This window comes from Sparus aurata, unplaced genomic scaffold, assembly GCF_900880675.1.
Source record: "Sparus aurata unplaced genomic scaffold, fSpaAur1.1, whole genome shotgun sequence".
Classification (NCBI taxonomy): Eukaryota; Metazoa; Chordata; class Actinopteri; order Spariformes; family Sparidae; genus Sparus; species Sparus aurata.
The window spans coordinates 81,040-102,332 of record NW_022045108.1 but is presented as its reverse complement, the minus strand read 5'-3'; the positions used below and the strand labels follow the sequence as shown (position 1 = coordinate 102,332).

The following is a 21,293-nucleotide window of genomic DNA, read 5'->3' as shown; positions in this document are numbered from 1 at the left end:
GTTTGTACTGTAGGATGACCTCTCCTCCTACGCTCCTCCAGACAAATCTACAAAGAAGGTTATTAATGAATACTGTTACTCTGACTCTCCTCATCCTTCAGTGGTGATTAATGTATGTAGCTAACTGAAGTTAGCAAGGCTCCCAAGGTTCTGATCTGTCCAGGTTCTGTTGATCTAGATAATCACCACAGATTAACATAAATTAACTGTGTAGCAGTAAGAAGCTAACGTAAGGCTACAAACAGACGACATCACGGTCACATGACTGAAACGTCACCACCACTAAGAGTCTTACTGCACAATTACTATCCAGGTTTTCTATAAACTGATCAATGTACAAGTTGTAAAGTCAGAGTTAGAACTAAAGTGGCTGTAAAGACGGACTAGTGAGTAGATGAGTCTCCGTGTTCGCTGTGAGGACGTTTAACTTCATAAATAAATGACACAAATAACAGAAAAATATTGACAGTATATACATTTATACAGACAATATTTATAAAGTATGGATAAAAATATTTAGAAATAATACATAATTATTTATGTATATACACGTTATACATCCCAGGAGCCTATGAACCGTCTTGATTAGGTTCATAGCAACTGAATACATAAAAACTCATTCAAAGCAATAAATATGTAAATAAACTGAAAATTAGTTGAATGAAACTATGGTTCTGTAGTTCTGTAGTTCTTTAGGTCTGTAGTTCTGTAGTTCTGCAGTGCTGTAGTTCATCCCAACAGCAGGGGGCGGTACTGCCCTGCTCCGTGACGTCAAACCGGCTTTCCCCACAAGAAGACGGTGTGTCGTCACTTCCGTCAGACATTCAACATGGAGTCGACAGGTTTGAAGCTGAGTTTCTGGGAGAACGGACCGAAGCCCGGCCAGTTCTACTCTTTCCCCGGCGGCAGCAGCAGCAGCGGGTCGGCAGCATCATGCGGGCCGGTCAGACACACACTGTGAGTGATCTGCTTCGGTAGAACCGGACTGTGTACCTCCGCCGGCGGTTTCGGTTTGAGCTCCGCTGCAGTGCTGTATCATCATGGAGAAAAGACAGCTAAGCTAACTGCTAGCTTACTTCTGTTTTCACACTGTAACGGCTCAACATTCTCCCTTTCGGATTAAATTAAATAAATCATTTGCACAAAAATGAGAAGTTATATTAAAAAGTATTCGTTGTAATTATCATAGTTCGTTAGGTTTCGTTCTGTTTTGCTGAGTAATTGTTAGCTGTTAGCTAGCCGCCATCAGTGAAGTTAACAGGAAACTCTGATGTTTAAAACAGAGTTAACGTTGTTGTCTGTTCAGCAGCTGGTCTATAGCATCACTGTTAACCTCCACCACTTTACATGTAGTCTGTTTATCTTCTGTCGGCTACAGTTAGCTGTTAGCATACACTTTGTACATAATAGTTTGATCTCGATTAGACACTAAAAAGGTAGAAGCTGTTCTTGCTGGGATCTACACAAATAAAGATGCACATTACTTCATAAAGATAAAATAAAACTATTCAAGTTCCAAGAGCAAAACAATCTAAACAAACACATCAGTCACAATAAAACTACAGATGATAACCTCAGCTCCAACATTATATCAATATTCATGTTGTAAAGTACATGAAGACACATTGATTATTTGATGATGAGAAAATGATCGGCAGATATTTTGATAATCTAGTAATGAATAATTAATAAATCTGCTTTATTGGCTGGTTTCAGTCTCGGTGTGAAGATTTGCTGATTGTTTGTTTTGAATCAAAGTGAAATGATCATCTGCAGGTTCTGGTTACAGGCTGAAGAAGCTCTTCTGCTGTTAAGTGGATAAAGAAATGATTTTGGTTTGATTTTGTTTTATATGTAGATTTATTTATTTATATAGAGAGAATGTGATGAAACTTAATCAGTGAAATATTCTTTTATATTTCCTGAAGTTAAAGTCACTCAAAAAGCCTTTAACGACTTGGTGTCTATGAACCTGCACTAATCATGTTAAAACTAAGATTCTCTCATCTGATTTAAATCCAGGAGGAAATTGCAAACTATAAAAACACTGAGTCATCACGAGTCAAGTTCCCTCGGTACAGTAAAATTAGACGGCTAAGCTGACGTCACCCGTGTTCGTTCACCTTCTCTGTTGTGTATAAACGTCGACGTGCCTTCATGTTGGGCCACACTGTCAGGAGGATGTCTGATGGTTAAATGCTGCAGACTATCAGAGGATATCAGAGGATCACAGCTGAGAGTAAACGGCTCTCTTCTCCGTCTCCCTGCAGGAACCCGATGGTCACAGGGACGTCGGTGCTCGGTGTGAAGTTCACCGGCGGCGTCATCATCGCGGCGGACATGTTGGGCTCGTACGGCTCTCTGGCTCGCTTCAGGAACATCTCTCGTCTCATGAAGGTGACGGTCACTGTCGACAGAACCTCGTCAGCTGTCTGAGTAAATAAATGTGCAGCTCTGACAGTTTCTGATCCGTTTCAGGTGAACGGTAACACCATCCTGGGAGCGTCCGGAGACTACGCCGACTACCAGTACCTCAAACAGATCATCGAACAGATGGTGTAAGCTGCTGCTGCTCACACTGACAGGAATAATAACCACTACATGTCTGTGTTCAGATACTCAGTCTGTGTTGTGATTGGTCTGTCAGTATCGACGAGGAGCTGCTGGGTGACGGTCACAGCTACAGTCCCAAGGCGGTCCACTCCTGGCTCACCAGAGTCATGTACAACCGGCGCTGCAAGATGAATCCTCTGTGGAACACGGTGGTGATCGGAGGCTTCTACAACGGAGAGAGGTGACGGCTGCTTCTGTTAAACACGATGTATTCTGGATCCCTGCTGTCAGTCAGATCGTCGTGTCTGAGTTTAATATTTAACCAGTCGGCCATCTTGCTTTCTTCTAGTTTCCTAGGTTACGTGGACAAGCTGGGCGTGGCCTATGAGGCGCCCACAGTGGCCACAGGCTTTGGAGCGTACCTGGCTCAGGTGAGTGAGTTCGTTCTGCTCCTCCTGGTCTGCAGCTGAACTCTGTGTTCTGCTCAGAGTCCCACCTGACCAACTGAAATGTGATTTAAATACGTCGCACACTCACAGCTGCTGACACGAAACCTGACAGCTGAGATCCTCCTAGAGAAGATGTCTCACTCTGTTGGTGTCAGAGTGGAGCTTCTTCCCTCACAGAGGATCTTTTGTCAAGTTCAGACACAAAGTGACGAGTTTCATGTTGTTCTGTCATCACGTTTCTCACTGAATGAACACTAGTTATAGACGGCTGATGTTTGCTGCAGCCGGAGGTGTTTTGTTATTTTAGCAGCTTCCATTTTGTCCAGCAGATCTGGATATTTTTATCACCTGTGGGGGTCCGAAAGCTTCACTCTCATCTATATATTACCACAACATATGATAACATTTAGATAAAGAATATTGAAAATAAAACGATCCCACATTTTTGTTTATGATGTAACTTTTCATGTTTCTCTTCGTCAGATCACCTGAAACATTTAAGTTGCCATCAGTTTGTTTCATTTCTCATTTCAGTTCTGAAATCTGAACACACAGTGATGACAAGAAGTGTGTTGTAACCTGTCTGTCTCTCTGTCTGTCTGTCTCTCTGTCTGTCTGTCTGTCTGTAGCCTCTGATGAGGGAGGTGGTGGAGAACAAGGTGGAGATCACTAAGCAGGAGGCTCGGGAGCTGATCGAGCGCTGCCTCAAAGTGCTTTACTACAGAGACGCTCGCTCCTACAACAGAGTGAGTTCAGCCGAGTGTCTCAGAGCTGCAGCGATCAGTCCATCAAGATCAATCATTTCTGTCATCGTCAGGCAAAACTGTGAAACATTGTCTGGTTCCAGCTTCTAGAATGAAGATTTGTCTTGGTCCTTTCTGAGTGTTTCTGTTTTCAACAACCAATCTGACAGTTTCAGTCCTTTAATTCCTAAAGAAAATGTAGTTTTACTAATCAGGCTCAAAATGACCGATGACAGATGTGACCGCAGGGTTCACAGTCTGTTCAGCTCGTCTGTGCTCCGAGCATGGATTCAGATTCATCTCTACAACAACTTAAACTGGGAAGGATCAATTAATTCTGAACTTTATTGGCTTGTAATTTAATAATTGTCAATAGTTATTGATTCAGAATGCCAACATGTCTCTCTGGTCACTCATCAGCATGTTATCACAACTTCATTTTACAGAAAGTCTCATTTGTCGATCTGTTAACGAGACGCTTTTCTCTTAACGAGCAATGTTTCTGTTTCAGTACGAGATCGCCATCGTCACAGAGGAGGGCGTGGAGATCGTCGGTCCGCTGTCTTCTGAGACCAACTGGGACATCGCTCACATGGTCAGGTAGGCCAGAGTCTCCTCAGTAATCAGATTACTTACACACAGTCTGAGTGGACGCAGGTTTGTGTTGACAGGTAACTCTGTTTCCTCTGAGCATGAAACTGAAGTAAAGTGACAGGTGACACGTCCGCAGTGTGACGAAGGCCGCAGGATGGATGTTTATCAATGTCTGAGATCTACCAGCCTGAAGAATGCCGGTCAAATATTAGTTGTTTTTGATTAAAATGAGACTAAAACAGAAGAAGAGAGAGAAAAGAAAGGAATGAAGAAGGAACAAGTGAACTAAACAGGAAGGGATGAATGCAGCGAGGAGCTACAGCCTTTATTCAGTATGATTATCAAAGTCTCTTGTTGCTGCAGTGTCACATTTAAACGATCTGGTAGAACTGAGCTCCTGATGACTGAGGTTATGAAATGCACTGGATAAAAACGGCTGGAGTCATTGTTCATTTCCATATTTCAGGAGATTTTCTGGTTCTCTTGGATTTTGAAATATTCGCAAAAATGAGTTTTTTGCCTTTTAAAAACTGACACAGCTGTTTTAAATGAGTCATCCAATTAATTTCTCTACTTTTAAATATCTTCAGCGATGTGATCTCGGGACTTCAACACTCAAATTGCAAAATGTAAATAGAAATTTTTCACGCTAGTGTAGCGGAGAAATGACATGTACACCCTCAGGTGTGCATGAGCTCCAGGTGAGGAACCTGTTCTGCGTATCTGTTGACTTTATGAACTTCCAAAGTAAATATGAAAATGGAAAACATGTCAAAGAATCTACTGATTCAGAGGCGACACAACAATAGAGACGGTCGCTGCTTCTACAAAAAGTTTAGTGGTAAATGAAGTGAAATAGATTTTAATTGTTCATTCCTCTAAAAACAAACTGATGTGATTTTGACTCCTGTTTCTCTTCCTCCTCCTCCTCTTCCTCCTCCTGTTTCTCTTCCTCCTCCTGTTTCTCTTCCTCCTCCTCCTCCTCCTCCTCCTGTTTCTCTTCCTCCTCCTCCTGTTTCTCTTCCTCCTCCTCCTGTTTCTCTTCCTCCTGTTTCTCTTCCTCCTCCTCCTGTTTCTCTTCCTCCTCCTCCTCCTCCTCCTGTTTCTCTTCCTCCTCCTGTTTCTCTTCCTCCTCCTCCTGTTTCTCTTCCTCCTCCTCCTCCTCCTCCTCCTGTTTCTCTTCCTCCTCCTCTTCCTCCTCCTGTTTCTCTTCCTCCTCCTGTTTCTCTTCCTCCTCCTCCTGTTTCTCTTCCTCCTCCTGTTTCTCTGCAGCGGGTTCGAATGAAGACGAGCTCGTCGATGAAGCCTCGTCACAAACAGCCGCTCGCTCCCAGACGTCTGATCCCAGTTTAGCTTTTTTTCTGATGTTCATTGTAACTTTTGTATAATGGAAAATAAATGTGATAAATCCAAGTTTTGATTTTCTGGTTTTATTTGTGTGTTCTTGGAAACTTTTGAGTGGAAATCACAGAATTCAAACATAAAACAACACGTTTGTCCAGTATAACACACATGACACCAGTATGATCTGTATCACCTCCAGTTCAACATGAATCAGGTGTATTATAACACACATGACACCAGTATGATCTGTATCACCTCCAGTTCAACATGAATCAGGTGTATTATAACACACATGACACCAGTATGATCTGTATCACCTCCAGTTCAACATGAATCAGGTGTATTATAACACACATGACACCAGTATGATCTGTATCACCTCCAGTTCAACATGAATCAGGTGTATTATAACACGCACATGTTCCATCACGTGTATAAAATGTATATTTCAGTACTTTCTCTTTCTCTGTCAGAGCACGGCGGCTGTTGCTATGCAGATTTATCGAGATAAATTCATCTGTTTTGTAACTGGGCAGACCAGGAAAACGCAACCAATCAGAATAATAGCTGTCAGAAAAATAATTCTGCTCGACGAATGAGGCTTCACCTGCTTTTGGTATCTGGGTAGGTTTTTGACAGCTCACCAATCGGAATCGACGTTGGCTTTGTAGTCAGGCAGACATAACAAAGTCGTCCAATCACAAAAAAATCTGAAAGGGGATTTTTGCTGTATCTTGGCTCAGGTACTTTCTTTTTCTTTTTTAAAATAAATACTCAAATGATACTCACCGAACCGATCACACATTAATACCAGAATAAATTAACGATTACCGGGAATTATTTTGAAATAAGTAATGGCGTGTAATAACATGTTTATGGGGTGTTTCAGTGCTTGCTAGCTAAGGCTAGCTTCTAGCAACTAGCTAGTCACCCCGTTACGGTTAGCAGCGAGCTGTTAGCTAGCCACGTAGGAACGCGGCAAATGTCAACGTTAGCCGAGCTAATATGTGTCTGCTTCGTGGGAGGCAGCTTTGTCAGTTTGTTCGGCTTTCAAACATCGACGACTGTGTTTCTAAAAAAATCCAGCTAACGTGTTGAAGTGTCGCTGCTTCCGTCAGCTAAAGCAGAGGGTGTCTGTGTTGTCCGCTAGCCAGTTAGCTGGGCAGTAACATGTTGAGCTGCTCCGTGTGTGTGTGTGTGTGTGTGTGTGTGTGTGTGTGTGTGTTGCAGTGAATGGCAGGCACATGACCGCCGGCGCTGAGCCCGCTGTAGACACTCGGACGGGACTCGGGCAGGACGGCGGCCACTTCGGCCGCTGGCACTTTTGTATGTCTAGCTAACATTAGCCGGTGTGTGGCCGGCGGCGGGCTGTTTGTGCTCCGCGGAGACGTGCCTCCCGCTCCGGCTGTAGTAGTAACGTGTAACGGCACCGTGACAGCCGGCATGTGTCATTACCCAGCAGCCAGCGGGCCTTTCACCGGCTGTCAGCGGCGAGCCGGGCTGAAATCTGAGCTTTAAAATGTCGTATGATGTTAAAATTCAATGTGCAGCTCCGACTGAAGGTGCTGCAGTGACAGGAGAGAGGTGGGAGTGACCCGGCTGCCTGTCTGCCCGCCTGTCTGTCTGCCTGTCTGTCTGCCTGCCCGCCTGCCTGTCTGTCTGCCTGTCTGCCTGCCTGCCTGTCTGTCTGCCTGCCTGCCTGTTTGCCTGTCTGTCTGCAGTGTTATTGTCCCTGCACTGACAGGCAGCAGCCTACTAACTCATGTCAGGACTCTGCGGTGCTGGACTCTGTGCAGTCTGACTCCACACCGCCGTGTTCTCTGGACCTCTGCAGCTGAGCTCATGTGTTCGTGACCACAGAAACTCTACTGACCAGGGCCCGTATTCACAAAGAGTCTTCAGGCTAAAAGTAGCTCCTAACAGGCGAATTTAGGAGCAACTCCTAAAAATAATGGGCGTGTCAGTCGTAACTTTAGGACTCCTAATTTTTGAAAATAAGAGTTATTCACAAAACATTTTAATCCTAAAAGTAGCAGCTAAGTCTGGGAGAGCTTAGAAGTAGTCCAGAGGACTCCTGACTCACTAAGACCTGGTCACAGCCGAATGTTCTGGAGATGCTAAATGACTGGGAATTATTAAAACGATGTCAGATGGACCGTGAAGGGACTGAAGTTGTGGTTGAGTTGGTGAGAGACGCAATAACGTTCCCAACCAACCGAAACAATCCAATAACACCAGAGTTACAATGTTTGGCAACACTCCGGTGTTTGGCTACGGGAAAATGCAGCTCTTCACCCGGGACTAGTATTACCTGGAGACCTCAAGTGATTTAGAAATTATCCCACCACGTCTGTGTTTCGTGCGGCGCATTCACTCAGGATAAGCAAAGTCTGTGTTTTAACTCTAATTTACTGACATTATCCCGGGTCGATCTCACCGGAGCCCTTACTGGAGCAGCACAACGGTTAGATATGGATATTTTTAATATAATAACTGGTGAGCCTGTTGAAAGATGGAAACATGTTCCTTACCGCATGCTGCCATGCATGTAATCCATCTAATCATCTTTCCAGATTTCACTCTTCTGAATTTGCACCCAAAATGCTGTCAAAACTTTCATTTATAATTCCCAACGCAGCCTCCATAATTATCAACTGGGAAAAAGGCAGAAAAAAGGTGGAAAACACAAAAAACCTTAAGAAAAACAAAAAACGATCCCAAATCACAGAGATGCCGATTCGCACAGGACTGATATTATCACATGACCTCTGTGTTTGGTGAAATATGGGAGGTCATTCACGGTGGAATTCTTACTTTACAAATTCACACGGGATTAAGATCACAGACGACCTCCACAATTATTACAGATTACTGGAGGTCCCCAGGTTATACTAGTCCCGTGTGAATAGGGCTTTTGTGTCAATCAGAAAAAGTTGCATTCCATCAATACACAAATTGTCTGTGACGCATGTTACAATATACTGGACATTGTTGTGAAATGGCCCGGATCAACACACGATTCCTGAATTTTACTGGAGAGTGGTTTGATGCAGCTTTTCGAGCAAATGCCGCTTTTATTGGCAATTCACACTTTTCATCGGAATCTTCTCATTTGTAATTTTTGTCCAAAGCGTTTTTGTTTGGGGGGGGGGGGGGGGGGGGGGGTACTTAATTTTCATCATAAATACATTTCTTTATCCAATATCTTTTCATAGGCTTTGTCATGGGCTTGTAGGCAACTTCCTTATTTTCCCTTCATGCATTGCGCAGCCTAAATGACTTTTCAATGGACTGCCCTGTCACTCAACAGCCAATCACCGTTGTCACCGCTTCTAAGTGCGTCCTTATAAAATGACGTCATCCATAGCAACAGACAGTTACTTCTAGTTTAGGAGTTCACTGTTTTCATAACTAAAAGTAGGTCTCAGCAGCTTTGTGAATTACTCTTAAGAAACAACTCCCACATAAAAACTTTTAGTCCCATTTAGGAGTCCTCCTAACGTTAAGATAAAAGTCTTTGTGAATACGGGCCCTGGGTGATAGAACCAGACAGTTCTGTGGATTCTCATCTAATGAACAAATAAACAATAATATGGTGATTAGAATTGTTGATGGTGAATTTTCTGTCTCAGCTACTCAACAATTATTTCAGCTTCACGAACAAACATTAGGAACAACAACTAGAGATCAGCCTGATAATGGAAAACTTAGGTTGTCAGCAGATAAAGAAATTATAGCTGATAATACAAAGACAAATAGTTTTTGCTGACTTAACAGGTGCAGCATCTCCACACAGCAGCAGGTGGTGTTCAGCTTTATAGATGTGCAGCTGTGTAGAGCTGCGTAACATAGACAGGAGCCACACATGTCGTCACTGGTGTCGACACAAGGGAAAAGTTTTATCACAGCTGTGGAAGACAAGATAACATCACCTCCTCACACTCAGGGTTCTATATCAGTATAATCCGTATCAGCCGTGAGAGTCAGGTGCTGATCGGTTTTCATACCGGCTGTAAAGAATCCACATGGTCCATCTTTAGAAGAACTCTTCAGTTAAAGTCACTTTCTAGCGTTCTCCAGAGCTTTCAACCACATCTCATGGTTTTCCTCTGAGGGATGAGTTTACTCTGTTTCCATGGAGACGACTCATGGTGTGTGTGTGTGTGTGTGTGTGTGTGTGGGTGTGTGTTTCAGATGGTGGTTCTCAGCACTGGTTAGTCGGTCCAGATGTCGGAGGACCAGCGGCTCCAGCGGGCCGAAGCCTCCCGGCGCGGCGAGGCCGGCCTGGAGGCGGGCGAGGGCGACACGGAGCCCAGCATGCTGCTGCAGAGACTCAAAGGAAACATCTCGTGAGTTAAACAGCTTCCATCTTCAGCTCTACATGTTTGTTCTGTTATTTTTAGCTATTAAAAACATGTATGTCACCAACACTTCTGTAAAGAGGTGTGATATGAAACACCTCTAATCCTGTTTTAAGATTGAATTCCTATTAATGTCATATATCAACACACACACCCCAGACTATGGTGGCCCTGAGGGTCAATACACAACGACATTTCAGAAGACAAAACAAGATTTCCAATCAGCTTCTGTGGTCCTGTGGTTCTGTGGTCCTGTGGTTCTGTGGTCCTGTGGTCCTGTGGTCCTGTGGTCCTGCGGTCCTGCGGTCCTGCGGTTCTGCGGTGCTGTGGTCCTGTGGTCCTGTGGTGCTGTGGTCCTGTGGTCCTGTGGTCCTGCGGTCCTGTGGTCCTGTGTTTCTGTGGTGCTGTTGTCCTGTGGTCCTGTGGTCCTGTGGTCCTGTGGTGCTGTGGTCCTGTGTTCCTGTGGTCCTTTGGTCCTGTGGTGCTGTGGTCCTGTGGTGCTGTGGTGCTGTTGTCCTGTGGTGCTGTGGTGCTGTGGTCCTGTGGTGCTGTGGTCCTGTGGTCCTGTGGTCCTGTGGTGCTGTGGTCCTGTGGTGCTGTGGTGCTGTTGTCCTGTGGTCCTGTGGTGCTGTGGTCCTGTGGTCCTGTGGTCCTGTGGTCCTGTGGTCCTTTGGTCCTGTGGTCCTGTGGTGCTGTGGTCCTGTGGTGCTGTGGTGCTGTTGTCCTGTGGTCCTGTGGTGCTGTGGTGCTGTGGTGCTGTGGTCCTGTGGTCCTGTGTTCCTGTGTTTCTGTGGTCCTGTGGTTCTGTGGTGCTGTGGTCCTTTGGTCCTGTGGTCCTGTGGTGCTGTGGTCCTGTGGTGCTGTGGTGCTGTTGTCCTGTGGTCCTGTGGTGCTGTGGTGCTGTGGTGCTGTGGTCCTGTGGTCCTGTGGTCCTGTGTTTCTGTGGTCCTGTGGTTCTGTGGTGCTGTGTTTCTGTTGTCCTGTGGTCCTGTGGTGCTGTGGTTCTGTGGTCCTGTGTTTCTGTTGTCCTGTGGTCCTGTGTTTCTGTGGTCCTGTGGTCCTGTGGTGCTGTGGTGCTGTGGTCCTGTGGTCCTGTGGTCCTGTGTTTCTGTGGTCCTGTGGTCCTGTGGTCCTGTGTTTCTGTGGTCCTGTGGTCCTGTGGTCCTGTGGTGCTGTGGTCCTGTGGTCCTGCTGTCCTGTGTTTCTGTGGTCCTGTGGTCCTGTGGTCCTGTGGTGCTGTGGTCCTGTGGTCCTGTGTTTCTGTGGTCCTGTGGTCCTGTGGTCCTGTGTTTCTGTGGTCCTGTGGTCCTGTGGTCCTGTGTTTCTGTTAGGGATGTCCCGATCCGATCTGTAGGATCGGGATCGGAGCCGATCTGGGCATTTTTCCGCTGATCGGAATCGGCAATTTTGAACGTGGACCCAAGCCCGATTTTTTTTTTTTTAACGTCAGTGCACAATTTGTGGCAGAACGCAGACGCGCGCGTGGTGTTACTCTGGCAAACCTGTGAATAAAGTGTCTGCAGTGTGGAAATAACCTCAATTAGAAAGCGAAAGCAGTCCAACGGCGACGTGGAACATCTGCTATATGGCCGTTTAGCGATGCATTTTACTTCTCATTTGATACAGCATATACAAAACAAAAACTCAAAGAATACAACGTGTTCACTCGAGAGTACAGGCAAGGAGACCAAAGCAGCGAACACTCGCGGATACTTTCAGTTATGAGAAATATCCTCAGCGACATGTCCACAAATATTACAGAGAGGGTCATCAAATTAATCTCTCTGGATAACCAGCTCATCTCCGTGGTAGAGGATCAGGGTTTTCTTCGTCACCTGGAGTTTTTGAATCCCCGGTATGCCCTACCATCTCTGCATTACATTTATTCCACTTTCGAGTTACAACATGCCGGTATATGCGCACGAGTTTCGTGGGTCTCATACAGCAGAGCATGTAAAGCAGGCAATCCAGGAGATGCTGAACGCGTTAATAGACAAGCAACCTGTCCACGTCATTTTATGTGGCAACGTAAAGTACATGAAATAAGCAAAGGATCATATGGAGGTACCAAGCGTGAGCTGCATCTCACACACACTTCAGCTGGCTGTACACGAGGGTCTGCTGTCACAGTGCAGCGTCACACACTCACCTGCTAACACAAGGAAGGTGGAGGCCAATGTTGTAATAGCATATGCAGAATAATTAAGAGCTATATTAAAGTATATACTTTGTTTCAACAAAATAATAAAAACCTTTTAAGGAACAGCTTAGATGCAGGTACTTTTTTTCTTAATGCAGCTGTATTATCTAGGAAAATATTAGTTAAGGCTAAGTATCGGATCGGGACTCGGTATCGGCAGATACTAAATATTAAAGGACTCGGATCGGGATCGGGGTAAAAAAAACCTGATCGGGACATCCCTAGTTTCTGTGGTCCTGTGGTGCTGTGGTCCTGTGGTCCTGCTGTCCTGTGTTTCTGTGGTCCTGTGGTCCTGTGGTCCTGTGGTCCTGTGTTTCTGTGGTCCTGTGGTCCTGTGGTCCTGTGGTCCTGTGTTTCTGTGGTCCTGTGGTCCTGTGGTCCTGTGGTGCTGTGGTCCTGTGGTCCTGTGGTCCTGTGGTCCTGTGTTTCTGTGGTCCTGTGGTCCTGTGGTCCTGTGGTCCTGCTGTCCTGTGTTTCTGTGGTCCTGTGGTCCTGTGTTTCTGTGGTCCTGTGTTCCTGTGGTCCTGTGTTTCTGTGGTCCTGTGGTCCTGCTGTCCTGTGTTTCTGTGGTCCTGTGGTCCTGTGGTGCTGTGGTCCTGTGGTCCTGTGTTTCTGTGGTCCTGTGGTCCTGTGGTCCTGTGTTTCTGTGGTGCTGTGGTCCTGTGGTCCTGTGGTGCTGTTGTCCTGTGTTTCTGTGTTTCTGTGGTCCTGTGGTGCTGTGGTCCTGTGGTGCTGTGGTGCTGTGGTCCTGTGGTCCTGTGGTTCCGTGTTTCTGTGGTCCTGTGGTGCTGTGGTCCTGTGGTGCTGTGGTCCTGTGGTCCTGTGGTCCTGTGGTGCTGTGGTCCTGTGGTCCTGTGGTGCTGTTGTCCTGTGTTTCTGTGTTTCTGTGGTCCTGTGGTCCTGTGTTTCTGTGGTCCTGTGGTGCTGTGGTCCTGTGGTCCTGTGGTCCTGTGTTTCTGTGGTCCTGTGGTGCTGTGGTCCTGTGGTCCTGTGGTGCTGTGGTCCTGTGGTGCTGTGGTGCTGTGGTCCTGTGGTCCTGTGGTCCTGTGTTTCTGTGGTCCTGTGGTCCTGTGGTCCTGTGTTTCTGTGGTGCTGTGGTGCTGTGGTCCTGTGGTGCTGTGGTCCTGTGGTCCTGTGGTGCTGTGGTCCTGTGTTTCTGTGGTCCTGTGGTGCTGTGGTGCTGTGGTCCTGTGGTCCTGTGGTGCTGTTGTCCTGTGGTCCTGTGGTCCTGTGTTTCTGTGGTCCTGTGGTGCTGTGGTCCTGTGGTGCTGTTGTCCTGTGTTTCTGTGTTTCTGTGGTCCTGTGGTGCTGTGGTCCTGTGGTGCTGTGGTCCTGTGGTCCTGTGGTGCTGTGGGTCCTGTGGTCCTGTGGTCCTGTGGTCCTGTGGTCCTGTGGTGCTGTGGTCCTGTGGTCCTGTGGTCCTGTGGTGCTGTGGTCCTGTGGTCCTGTGGTGCTGTGGTCCTGTGGTGCTGTGGTGCTGTGGTCCTGTGGTCCTGTGGTCCTGTGTTTCTGTGGTCCTGTGGTCCTGTGGTCCTGTGTTTCTGTGGTGCTGTGGTGCTGTGGTCCTGTGGTGCTGTGGTCCTGTGGTCCTGTGGTGCTGTGGTCCTGTGTTTCTGTGGTCCTGTGGTGCTGTGGTCCTGTGTTTCTGTGGTGCTGTGGTGCTGTGGTCCTGTGGTGCTGTGGTCCTGTGGTCCTGTGGTGCTGTGGTCCTGTGTTTCTGTGGTCCTGTGTTTCTGTGGTGCTGTGGTGCTGTGGTCTGTGGTGCTGTGGTCCTGTGGTCCTGTGGTGCTGTGGTCCTGTGGTGCTGTGGTCCTGTGGTGCTGTGGTCCTGTGGTGCTGTGGTCCTGTGGTGCTGTGGTCCTGTGGTGCTGTGGTCCTGTGGTCCTGTGGTCCTGTGGTTCTGTGGTCCTGTGGTCCTGTGTTTCTGTGGTCCTGTGGTGCTGTGGTGCTGTGGTGCTGTGGTCCTGTGGTGCTGTGGTGCTGTTGTCCTGTGTTTCTGTGTTTCTGTGGTCCTGTGTTTCTGTGGTTCTGTGTTTCTGTGGTCCTGTGGTCCTGTGTTTCTGTGGTCCTGTGTTTCTGTGGTGCTGTGGTCCTGTGGTGCTGTGGTGCTGTGGTCCTGTGGTGCTGTGGTCCTGTGGTCCTGTGGTGCTGTGGTCCTGTGGTGCTGTGGTCCTGTGGTCCTGTGGTGCCGTGGTGCTGTGGTCCTGTGGTCCTGTGGTCCTGTGTTTCTGTGGTCCTGTGGTGCTGTGGTGCTGTGGTCCTGTGTTTCTGTGGTCCTGTGGTGCTGTGGTTCTGTGGTCCTGTGGTCCTGTGGTCCTGCGGTTCTGCGGTCCTGCGGTCCTGTGTTTCTGTGGTCCTGTGGTCCTGTGGTTCTGTGGTCCTGTGGCCCTGTGGTTCTGTGGTCCTGCTGTCCTGCGGTTCTGTGGTCCTGTGGTTCTGTGTTTCTGTGGTCCTGTGGTCCTGTGGTTCTGTGGTCCTGTGGTTCTGTGGTTCTGTCAGGCCTCTGTCAGATGATTGTATTCTTTCTTCTTAAATGAAATATTTTGTGAGGAAGCTGAGAAGAGTGAAGCAGCTTCAGGAGGGTTTATTTGGGTTATGTAGAGGATTTGACCGTTTGGATCAAATGAAACCCGACAGGTAACTTTAGTCTGGTTGCCAGACGAGTACATTTCTGACCCACTCACCTGCCGGGCTAAATAAAACATCGACACTGAACGGTTTAACGGCAGGTAGCTGCACTCGGCCGGCCTGAGCAGCTTCTGATTGGTTGTTCTCTGTCTTGCAGTAAGAGCGTTCAGACCAAAGTGGATCAGATTCTGGTAAGATGAAACTCTGAATGATGAAGCGGTCGATGGGTGATGTTGCAGGTGAAGCAGGTGTGACTTGTTCCTTTTCTTCTTTCACAGCAAGATGTTCAGCGTTTCTCTGACAACGACAAGCTGTACCTGTACCTCCAGCTGCCCTCGGGACCCAGCTCCGGAGACAAGAGGTCAGACCTGCTGCTGCTCGATGAAACCTGACAGGAGGACGGATCTGTGTGTCCTACTGACCTTTACTCTGTGTGTGTGTGTGTGTGTGTGTGTGTTGCAGTGGTGGTGACTCCAGTTCGTTCAACACAGCCGATCAGCTGCACACCTGTAACTGGATCCGCAGTCACCTGGAGGAGCACTCAGACACATGTCTGCCCAAACAGGACGTCTACGAGACATACAAGTGAGAACACACACACACACACACACACACACACACACTCTCACACACACACACACACACACACACACACACTCTCACACACACACACACTCTCACACACACACACACACACACACACACACACACACACACACTCTCTCTCGGGTCATGTGACTCTGGCTGTCTCTGTCCTCAGGAGATACTGTGAGAACCTGCAGCATCGTCCTCTGAGCGCCGCCAACTTTGGAAAGATCATCAGAGACATTTTCCCGAACATCAAGGCCCGGCGGCTCGGCGGCAGAGGACAGTCCAAATATCCTTTAACAGCTGCTGACTGTCAGGACTGTCCATTATGTTTTCCATAAAGCCCGGCCTGGTAAAACTAGAATCCAGTAGGACCGAGCCACATTTATAAATAAGTACCTGAGGCAGACAGGTACGTAGGTAGGCAGACAGGTACGCAGGTAGGCAGACAGGTACGCAGGTAGGCAGACAGGTACGTAGGTAGGCAGACAGGTACGCAGGTAGGCAGACAGGTACGTAGGTAGGCAGACAGGTACGTAGGTAGGCAGACAGGTACGTAGACAGGCAGACAGGTATGCAGGTAGGCAGACAGGTACGTAGGTAGGCAGACAGGTACGCAGGTAGGCAGACAGGTACGTAGGTAGGCAGACAGGTACGTAGACAGGCAGACAGGTACGTAGGTAGGCAGACAGGTACGTAGGTAGGCAGACAGGTACGTAGGTAGGCAGACAGGTATGCAGGTAGGCAGACAGGTACGTAGGTAGGCAGACAGGTACGTAGGTAGGCAGACAGGTACGTAGACAGGCAGACAGGTATGCAGGTAGGCAGACAGGTACGCAGGTAGGCAGACAGGTACGTAGGTAGGCAGACAGGTACGTAGACAGGCAGACAGGTACGTAGGTAGGCAGACAGGTACGTAGGTAGGCAGACAGGTACGTAGACAGGCAGACAGGTAGGCAGACAGGTACGTAGGTAGGCAGACAGGTACGTAGACAGGCAGACAGGTACGCAGGTAGGCAGACAGGTACGTAGGTAGGCAGACAGGTACGTAGGTAGGCAGACAGGTACGTAGGTAGGCAGACAGGTACGTAGACAGGCAGACAGGTACGCAGGTAGGCAGACAGGTACGCAGGTAGGCAGACAGGTACGTAGGTAGGCAGACAGGTACGTAGACAGGCAGACAGGTACGCAGGTAGGCAGACAGGTACGCAGGTAGGCAGACAGGTACACAGGTAGGCAGACAGGTACGCAGGTAGGCAGACAGGTACGTAGGTAGGCAGACAGGAACGTAGACAGACAGGTATGCAGGTAGGCAGACAGGTACGTAGGTAGGCAAACAGGTACGCAGGTAGGCAGACAGGTACGTAGACAGGCAGACAGGTATGCAGGTAGGCAGACAGGAGGAGCCTGTTAGAGGCCTGCAGCAGTCACAGTTACTGGACTGAGAACTTATTTGCTGATCGCTGTCAGGGAGATTTTTACAACAAAAAGAAGCTTGTAGAATTAGTTTCTGCAGGATGCTTCACTTCCTCGGCAGCGTTTGGTTTTATTGACGCTGCTGTTGTTAGTGAGCTGTGGCCGCGTGGTGTCGAGTCTCAGACGGTTTTATGAGTCAGACTCTGTCAGAGTTGCTGGTTGAATTCCCTAACCTGTCGGCCGATACGTACTGTTACAGCGGCATCAGGAGGAAGACGGTCCTCAACATGCCTCTGCTGCCAAACCTGGACCTGAAAAACGACCCGGTACACACACACACACACACACACACACACACACACACACAGATCTTGATGCTGGCCTACAAAATGACATCATCACTGGACTACAGTACCGCCATCATGACTGAACACATAAACAGCTTCGCCCACAGAAGGTGTTTCTCTAACTTCACTTGATGTTTCCTCCTCTTCCTCGTCTTCGTCTCCAGGCGGAGCTGACCGAATTGGTCCAGACATACAAACAGGAAGTGACAGAGGCGGCGTGTGAACTGATCTGTGATTGGGCGCAGAAGATCCTGAAGCGTTCGTTCGACACGGTGGTGGAGATCGCTCGCTACCTGATCCAGGAGCACATCGTCAACCCTCGCTGCAGCCAGGCCGAGCTCGTCACCTCTGCAGCACTCGCAGGTGTGTGTGTGCGTCTGTGTGTGTGTGTGTGTGTCTGTGTGTGTGTGTGTGTGTGTGTGTGTGTGTGTGTGTGTGTGCAGATACTTCAGTATAAATGTAATCATGGATCTGTTAGTGTCACATGACGCCGTCTGTCTGACTGCAGGAGGTCCAGCCAAACCACACAAGGTCATCAAGAAAACTCCCGTCATCTCCAAAGCTGAGAGCGACGGAGCTGCTGATCAGAAGGTGATGACATCATGTGTTTCTGTCCAATCACTGCTCACGTACAGGCGATGTGTCACTGCGCTCACGACTTCCTGTTTGTGTTCAGAGGGAACTGGGGGATTCTTCCTCCTCGTCGTCACTGAAGCTGTCGCCTGGAGACAAATCAGCTTCAGGAGCCAAACCTTCCTCGCTGGACGCTCCGCCTCCTCCCTCCTCCTCCTCCTCCTCGTCTCTGCAGCCGGCGGTGGGTCGACACCTCTGCACCTCCACCTGTGTTCACCTGTTGTTAAAAGGGTTTCATTTCATGTTCCAGTTAAATGTCTTCCCAGTTATTAATCAGCAGATCAGTCAGTGTTATTGATGAGTGTCTGATGTTCTGCAGGTCGAAGCCTTCATGAAGCAGTTACCCAGAATCCTCCCTCGCAGCTCCATCCCTGATAAGGCCCAGCTGTCTGTCCGCTCCTCTCCGCCGTCGCTGGCTCCCAAAGACGCCTCGGGTGTCGGGGGGGCGTCTGGACCCGGAGGCCCAGCCGCCGCCGCCGCCGCCAGCGGTGGTGGGGTGAAGGTCATCGCCATGGCAACGCTGCCCCAGCAGCAGGGCGGGCCCGTCCCCGTGATGATCCTGCCTCAGGGTTGTCTGTCCTACGAGAGGGAAAAGGTCGCTCCCCAACCACAACCTCCTCCCACTCCTCCTCAGCAGCACGCCCCCGCAGCCCCCACCTCTGTGGTCCAGAAGGCCCGAGGGAACGCCACCAAGCGCCCCCTGGAGGTGGTGACGGCCAGCGGCGCTGTGGGCGTGTCTGGAGGCTCTGCTGCCAACGCTCCTCCGGTGAAACGGAAACGTGGACGACCGAGAAAACCTCGACCGCAAGACGCCCTGTCTCCTCCTCCGGGTGCTGCTGCTGCCCTGCCTCCTCAGCCCTCCCCTCCTGCACCTCCCTCCCACCCGCCCATCATCACCTCGCTGACGGGAGGAGTCATCCAGAAAGCCTCCTCTTCTTCCTCCTCCACGCAGCCTGTGCTGGAGCTGGTGATCCAGGACCAGCCAGGGTACGTTCTAAGTCCTCTGCCAGCGGTCTCGGACCCGGCTCACCGCGGCGTGGTGGTGCAGTGTCAGCCGGGCGGGGCGGTGGAGGCGGACCGCCACAGCCGCCCGCTGCTGCTGCTCCAGAGTCCAGGACACCCCAGCTGGGAGCTGGCAGCGTCGGGCCGGACCCCGATGGTGGAAGTCATCCAGAAAGCTCCGAGGCCGAGCAATAACAACAGCAGCGGTGGAGGCGGTCCTCCACCTGCAGCACACCTCCACCCGTCTCATCTCCCTCTGCCCACGCTGCACGAGGAGCGAGGGGAGGTGGAGATAACGCTGACGCCGCTGGAGCTGCACGTCAACCCGCCGCTGCCCGCTGTCTCCACCTCTTCTTCTCCTGCTGCTGCTCCGGCCTCCTCCATCACCTCCATCACCTCCATCACCTCCATCACTGTGGGGAAGAGTGTGGAGGAGGAGGTGGAGGAGAGCAGCAGCACCTCCTCACAGAGAGAGGGACACTAGCGCTCATCGCTCTTCTTCTTCCGCGTCTTTTTTATCAGCCTCCTCCCTCACTCAGCTTTACCTCACTGCATCAAAGCCCCGCCCCCTCGTCTCCCCTCTTCCTCACTGGTGGAAATCCCAGATTGGCGACAGCAGAGAGCCAATCACAGAGGATAGATGAAGCCAAAACCTCGACTGTCCTCCATCAGCTCCCATTGCACTTGTAAACAGACTTTAAAAAACCTGTGATTCTTTAACTGCATGTCTGTCTGACTGTCTGTCTGACTGTCTGTCTGACTGTCTGTCTGTCTGTCTGTCTGACTGACTGTCTGTCTGTCTGTCTGACTGTCTGACTGTCTGTCTGACTGACTGTCTGTCTGACTGTCTGTCTGACTGTCTGACTGACTGTCTGTCTGTCTGTCTGTCTGACTGACTGTCTGTCTGACTGTCTGTCTGACTGACTGTCTGTCTGTCTGTCTGACTGACTGACTGACTGACTGACTGTCTGTCTGACTGACTGTCTGTCTGACTGTCTGTCTGACTGTCAGACTGTCTGTCTGTCTGACTGTCTCTCTGTCTGTCTGTCTGTCTGACTGACTGTCTGTCTGTCTGTCTGACTGTCTGACTGTCTGTCTGTCTGTCTGTCTGACTGACTGTCTGACTGTCTGACTGTCTGTCTGACTGACTGTCTGACTGTCTGTCTGTCTGTCTGTCTGTCTGTCTGTCTGTGGCTGAAACCAGAGGAACAACTCCTCAGGCGGCTGCGCCTGAAATCAAGCCTTCCTTCCTTTGTTCCTTCCTTGCCTCCTTGCCTCCTTGCCTCCTTGTATCCTTCCTCTCTAACCGTATCGTTTCCTGTGCGGAGGTGTGGTCGCCTGCTGCTTCGCTGCTTCAGATCAGCTGATTTAGAGAAAAAGAAAAGAGAGATAGAAAGGCAGGAGGGAAGACGAATGAGGAGAGAGACGTGTTGAGTCAGGCCCGGGTGGAGTTCTGAGGTGGATGGATACAGGTACTACGGGTCAGAGCCTTGTGAAGGCTCTCTGAGCTAAAAATGACCTCTTTAACGAGCCTCGATTCACCTTCACGTTGTGGACTTTTAGGAAACGGGGCAATAAAAATGGAAGTTTTCCAGCCATGAACAGTTGAAGAGGCTGAAGAGAGTTTTCAGGTGAAGCGTTGAGTGTGAATCGAAGCTCGTCTCTGCAGAGTTTCTGTTCTAAACAGTTTTGATTTGTTGTGTTTGTGTCAGTGTTGATTTAGTAGATTGTGTGTGTGTGTGTGTGTGTGTGTGTGTGTGTGTGTGTGTGTGTGTGTGCGTGTGTGTGTGTGTGTGTGCGTGTGTGTGTGTGTGTGTGTGTGAGAGAGAGAGACAGGGAGGGACGAGACAGGGCCGTCATTAACTCTTCATTGTCCTAAATTATTGTGCAGAATGAGACTCGATGTGTGAATTCAGGTTTGTAAAGATTAATTAGACAAAGCCACAAACGGCAGCGGCCATGTTGGTTTGTTGTGATTTGTTCTCCTGCCGAGCGGTCGGTGGAGCCGCGTGTCGTCTGAACTTCTCCTTCAGCTGTGCAGACGTCACATGTAACTAACCAGGAAGTAGTCAGTTTCATTTCAGATCTAGTTCCTCTTTCCAGACGTTTTCACCCCGAGTGCTCTTGATGCTGAACCTTTGAGACGGACGTTAGCACTTACAAAATGTCTCCTCCTGCTTCACGCCGGACACAGTTCCACTCCTGATGAATGAAATGGTGTCAGCTGAGGCACAAAGAGCAAAGCACAAAGTTTCCTGCCACGTAGCGTAAAATCGTGAAAGATGCAGTAACAGAGAAAGAAATGGATGGATGAGGGATATTTGTAGGGAATTAGCTTCTGTAGCACTGAGGCTACGTGATTAGCCTGCTAGCTGACATAGCTGTTGTTGTATGTTGCCATGCGCCCTTTTGCACTAACTCATCGACCACCTGTC

At 49.2% G+C, this 21,293-nt stretch overlaps 2 protein-coding genes across 2 annotated transcripts; both read left to right on the top strand.

Moving 5' to 3' along the window:
* The first annotated feature begins 778 nt into the window (after positions 1–778).
* LOC115577671 (proteasome subunit beta type-4-like) lies at positions 779–5,752 on the top strand. The gene is made up of 8 exons (XM_030410578.1): positions 779–957; positions 2,271–2,397; positions 2,479–2,558; positions 2,648–2,794; positions 2,903–2,984; positions 3,632–3,748; positions 4,257–4,345; positions 5,612–5,752. The coding sequence occupies exons 1-8, from the start codon at positions 830–832 to the stop codon at positions 5,622–5,624; spliced, it is 783 nt and encodes a 260-aa protein (XP_030266438.1). The 5' UTR covers positions 779–829; the 3' UTR covers positions 5,625–5,752.
* Positions 5,753–6,341: 589 nt separating this feature from the next.
* On the top strand, positions 6,342–19,578 carry LOC115577669 (DNA-binding protein RFX5-like). Its single transcript, XM_030410576.1, has 11 exons — positions 6,342–6,426; positions 9,878–10,032; positions 15,030–15,063; positions 15,151–15,233; positions 15,335–15,457; positions 15,633–15,749; positions 17,124–17,202; positions 17,388–17,586; positions 17,732–17,814; positions 17,900–18,037; positions 18,176–19,578. Exons 2-11 carry the CDS (start codon positions 9,911–9,913, stop codon positions 19,340–19,342), a joined length of 2,145 nt encoding a protein of 714 aa, XP_030266436.1. The 5' UTR covers positions 6,342–6,426; positions 9,878–9,910; the 3' UTR covers positions 19,343–19,578.
* Positions 19,579–21,293: the final 1,715 nt, after the last annotated feature.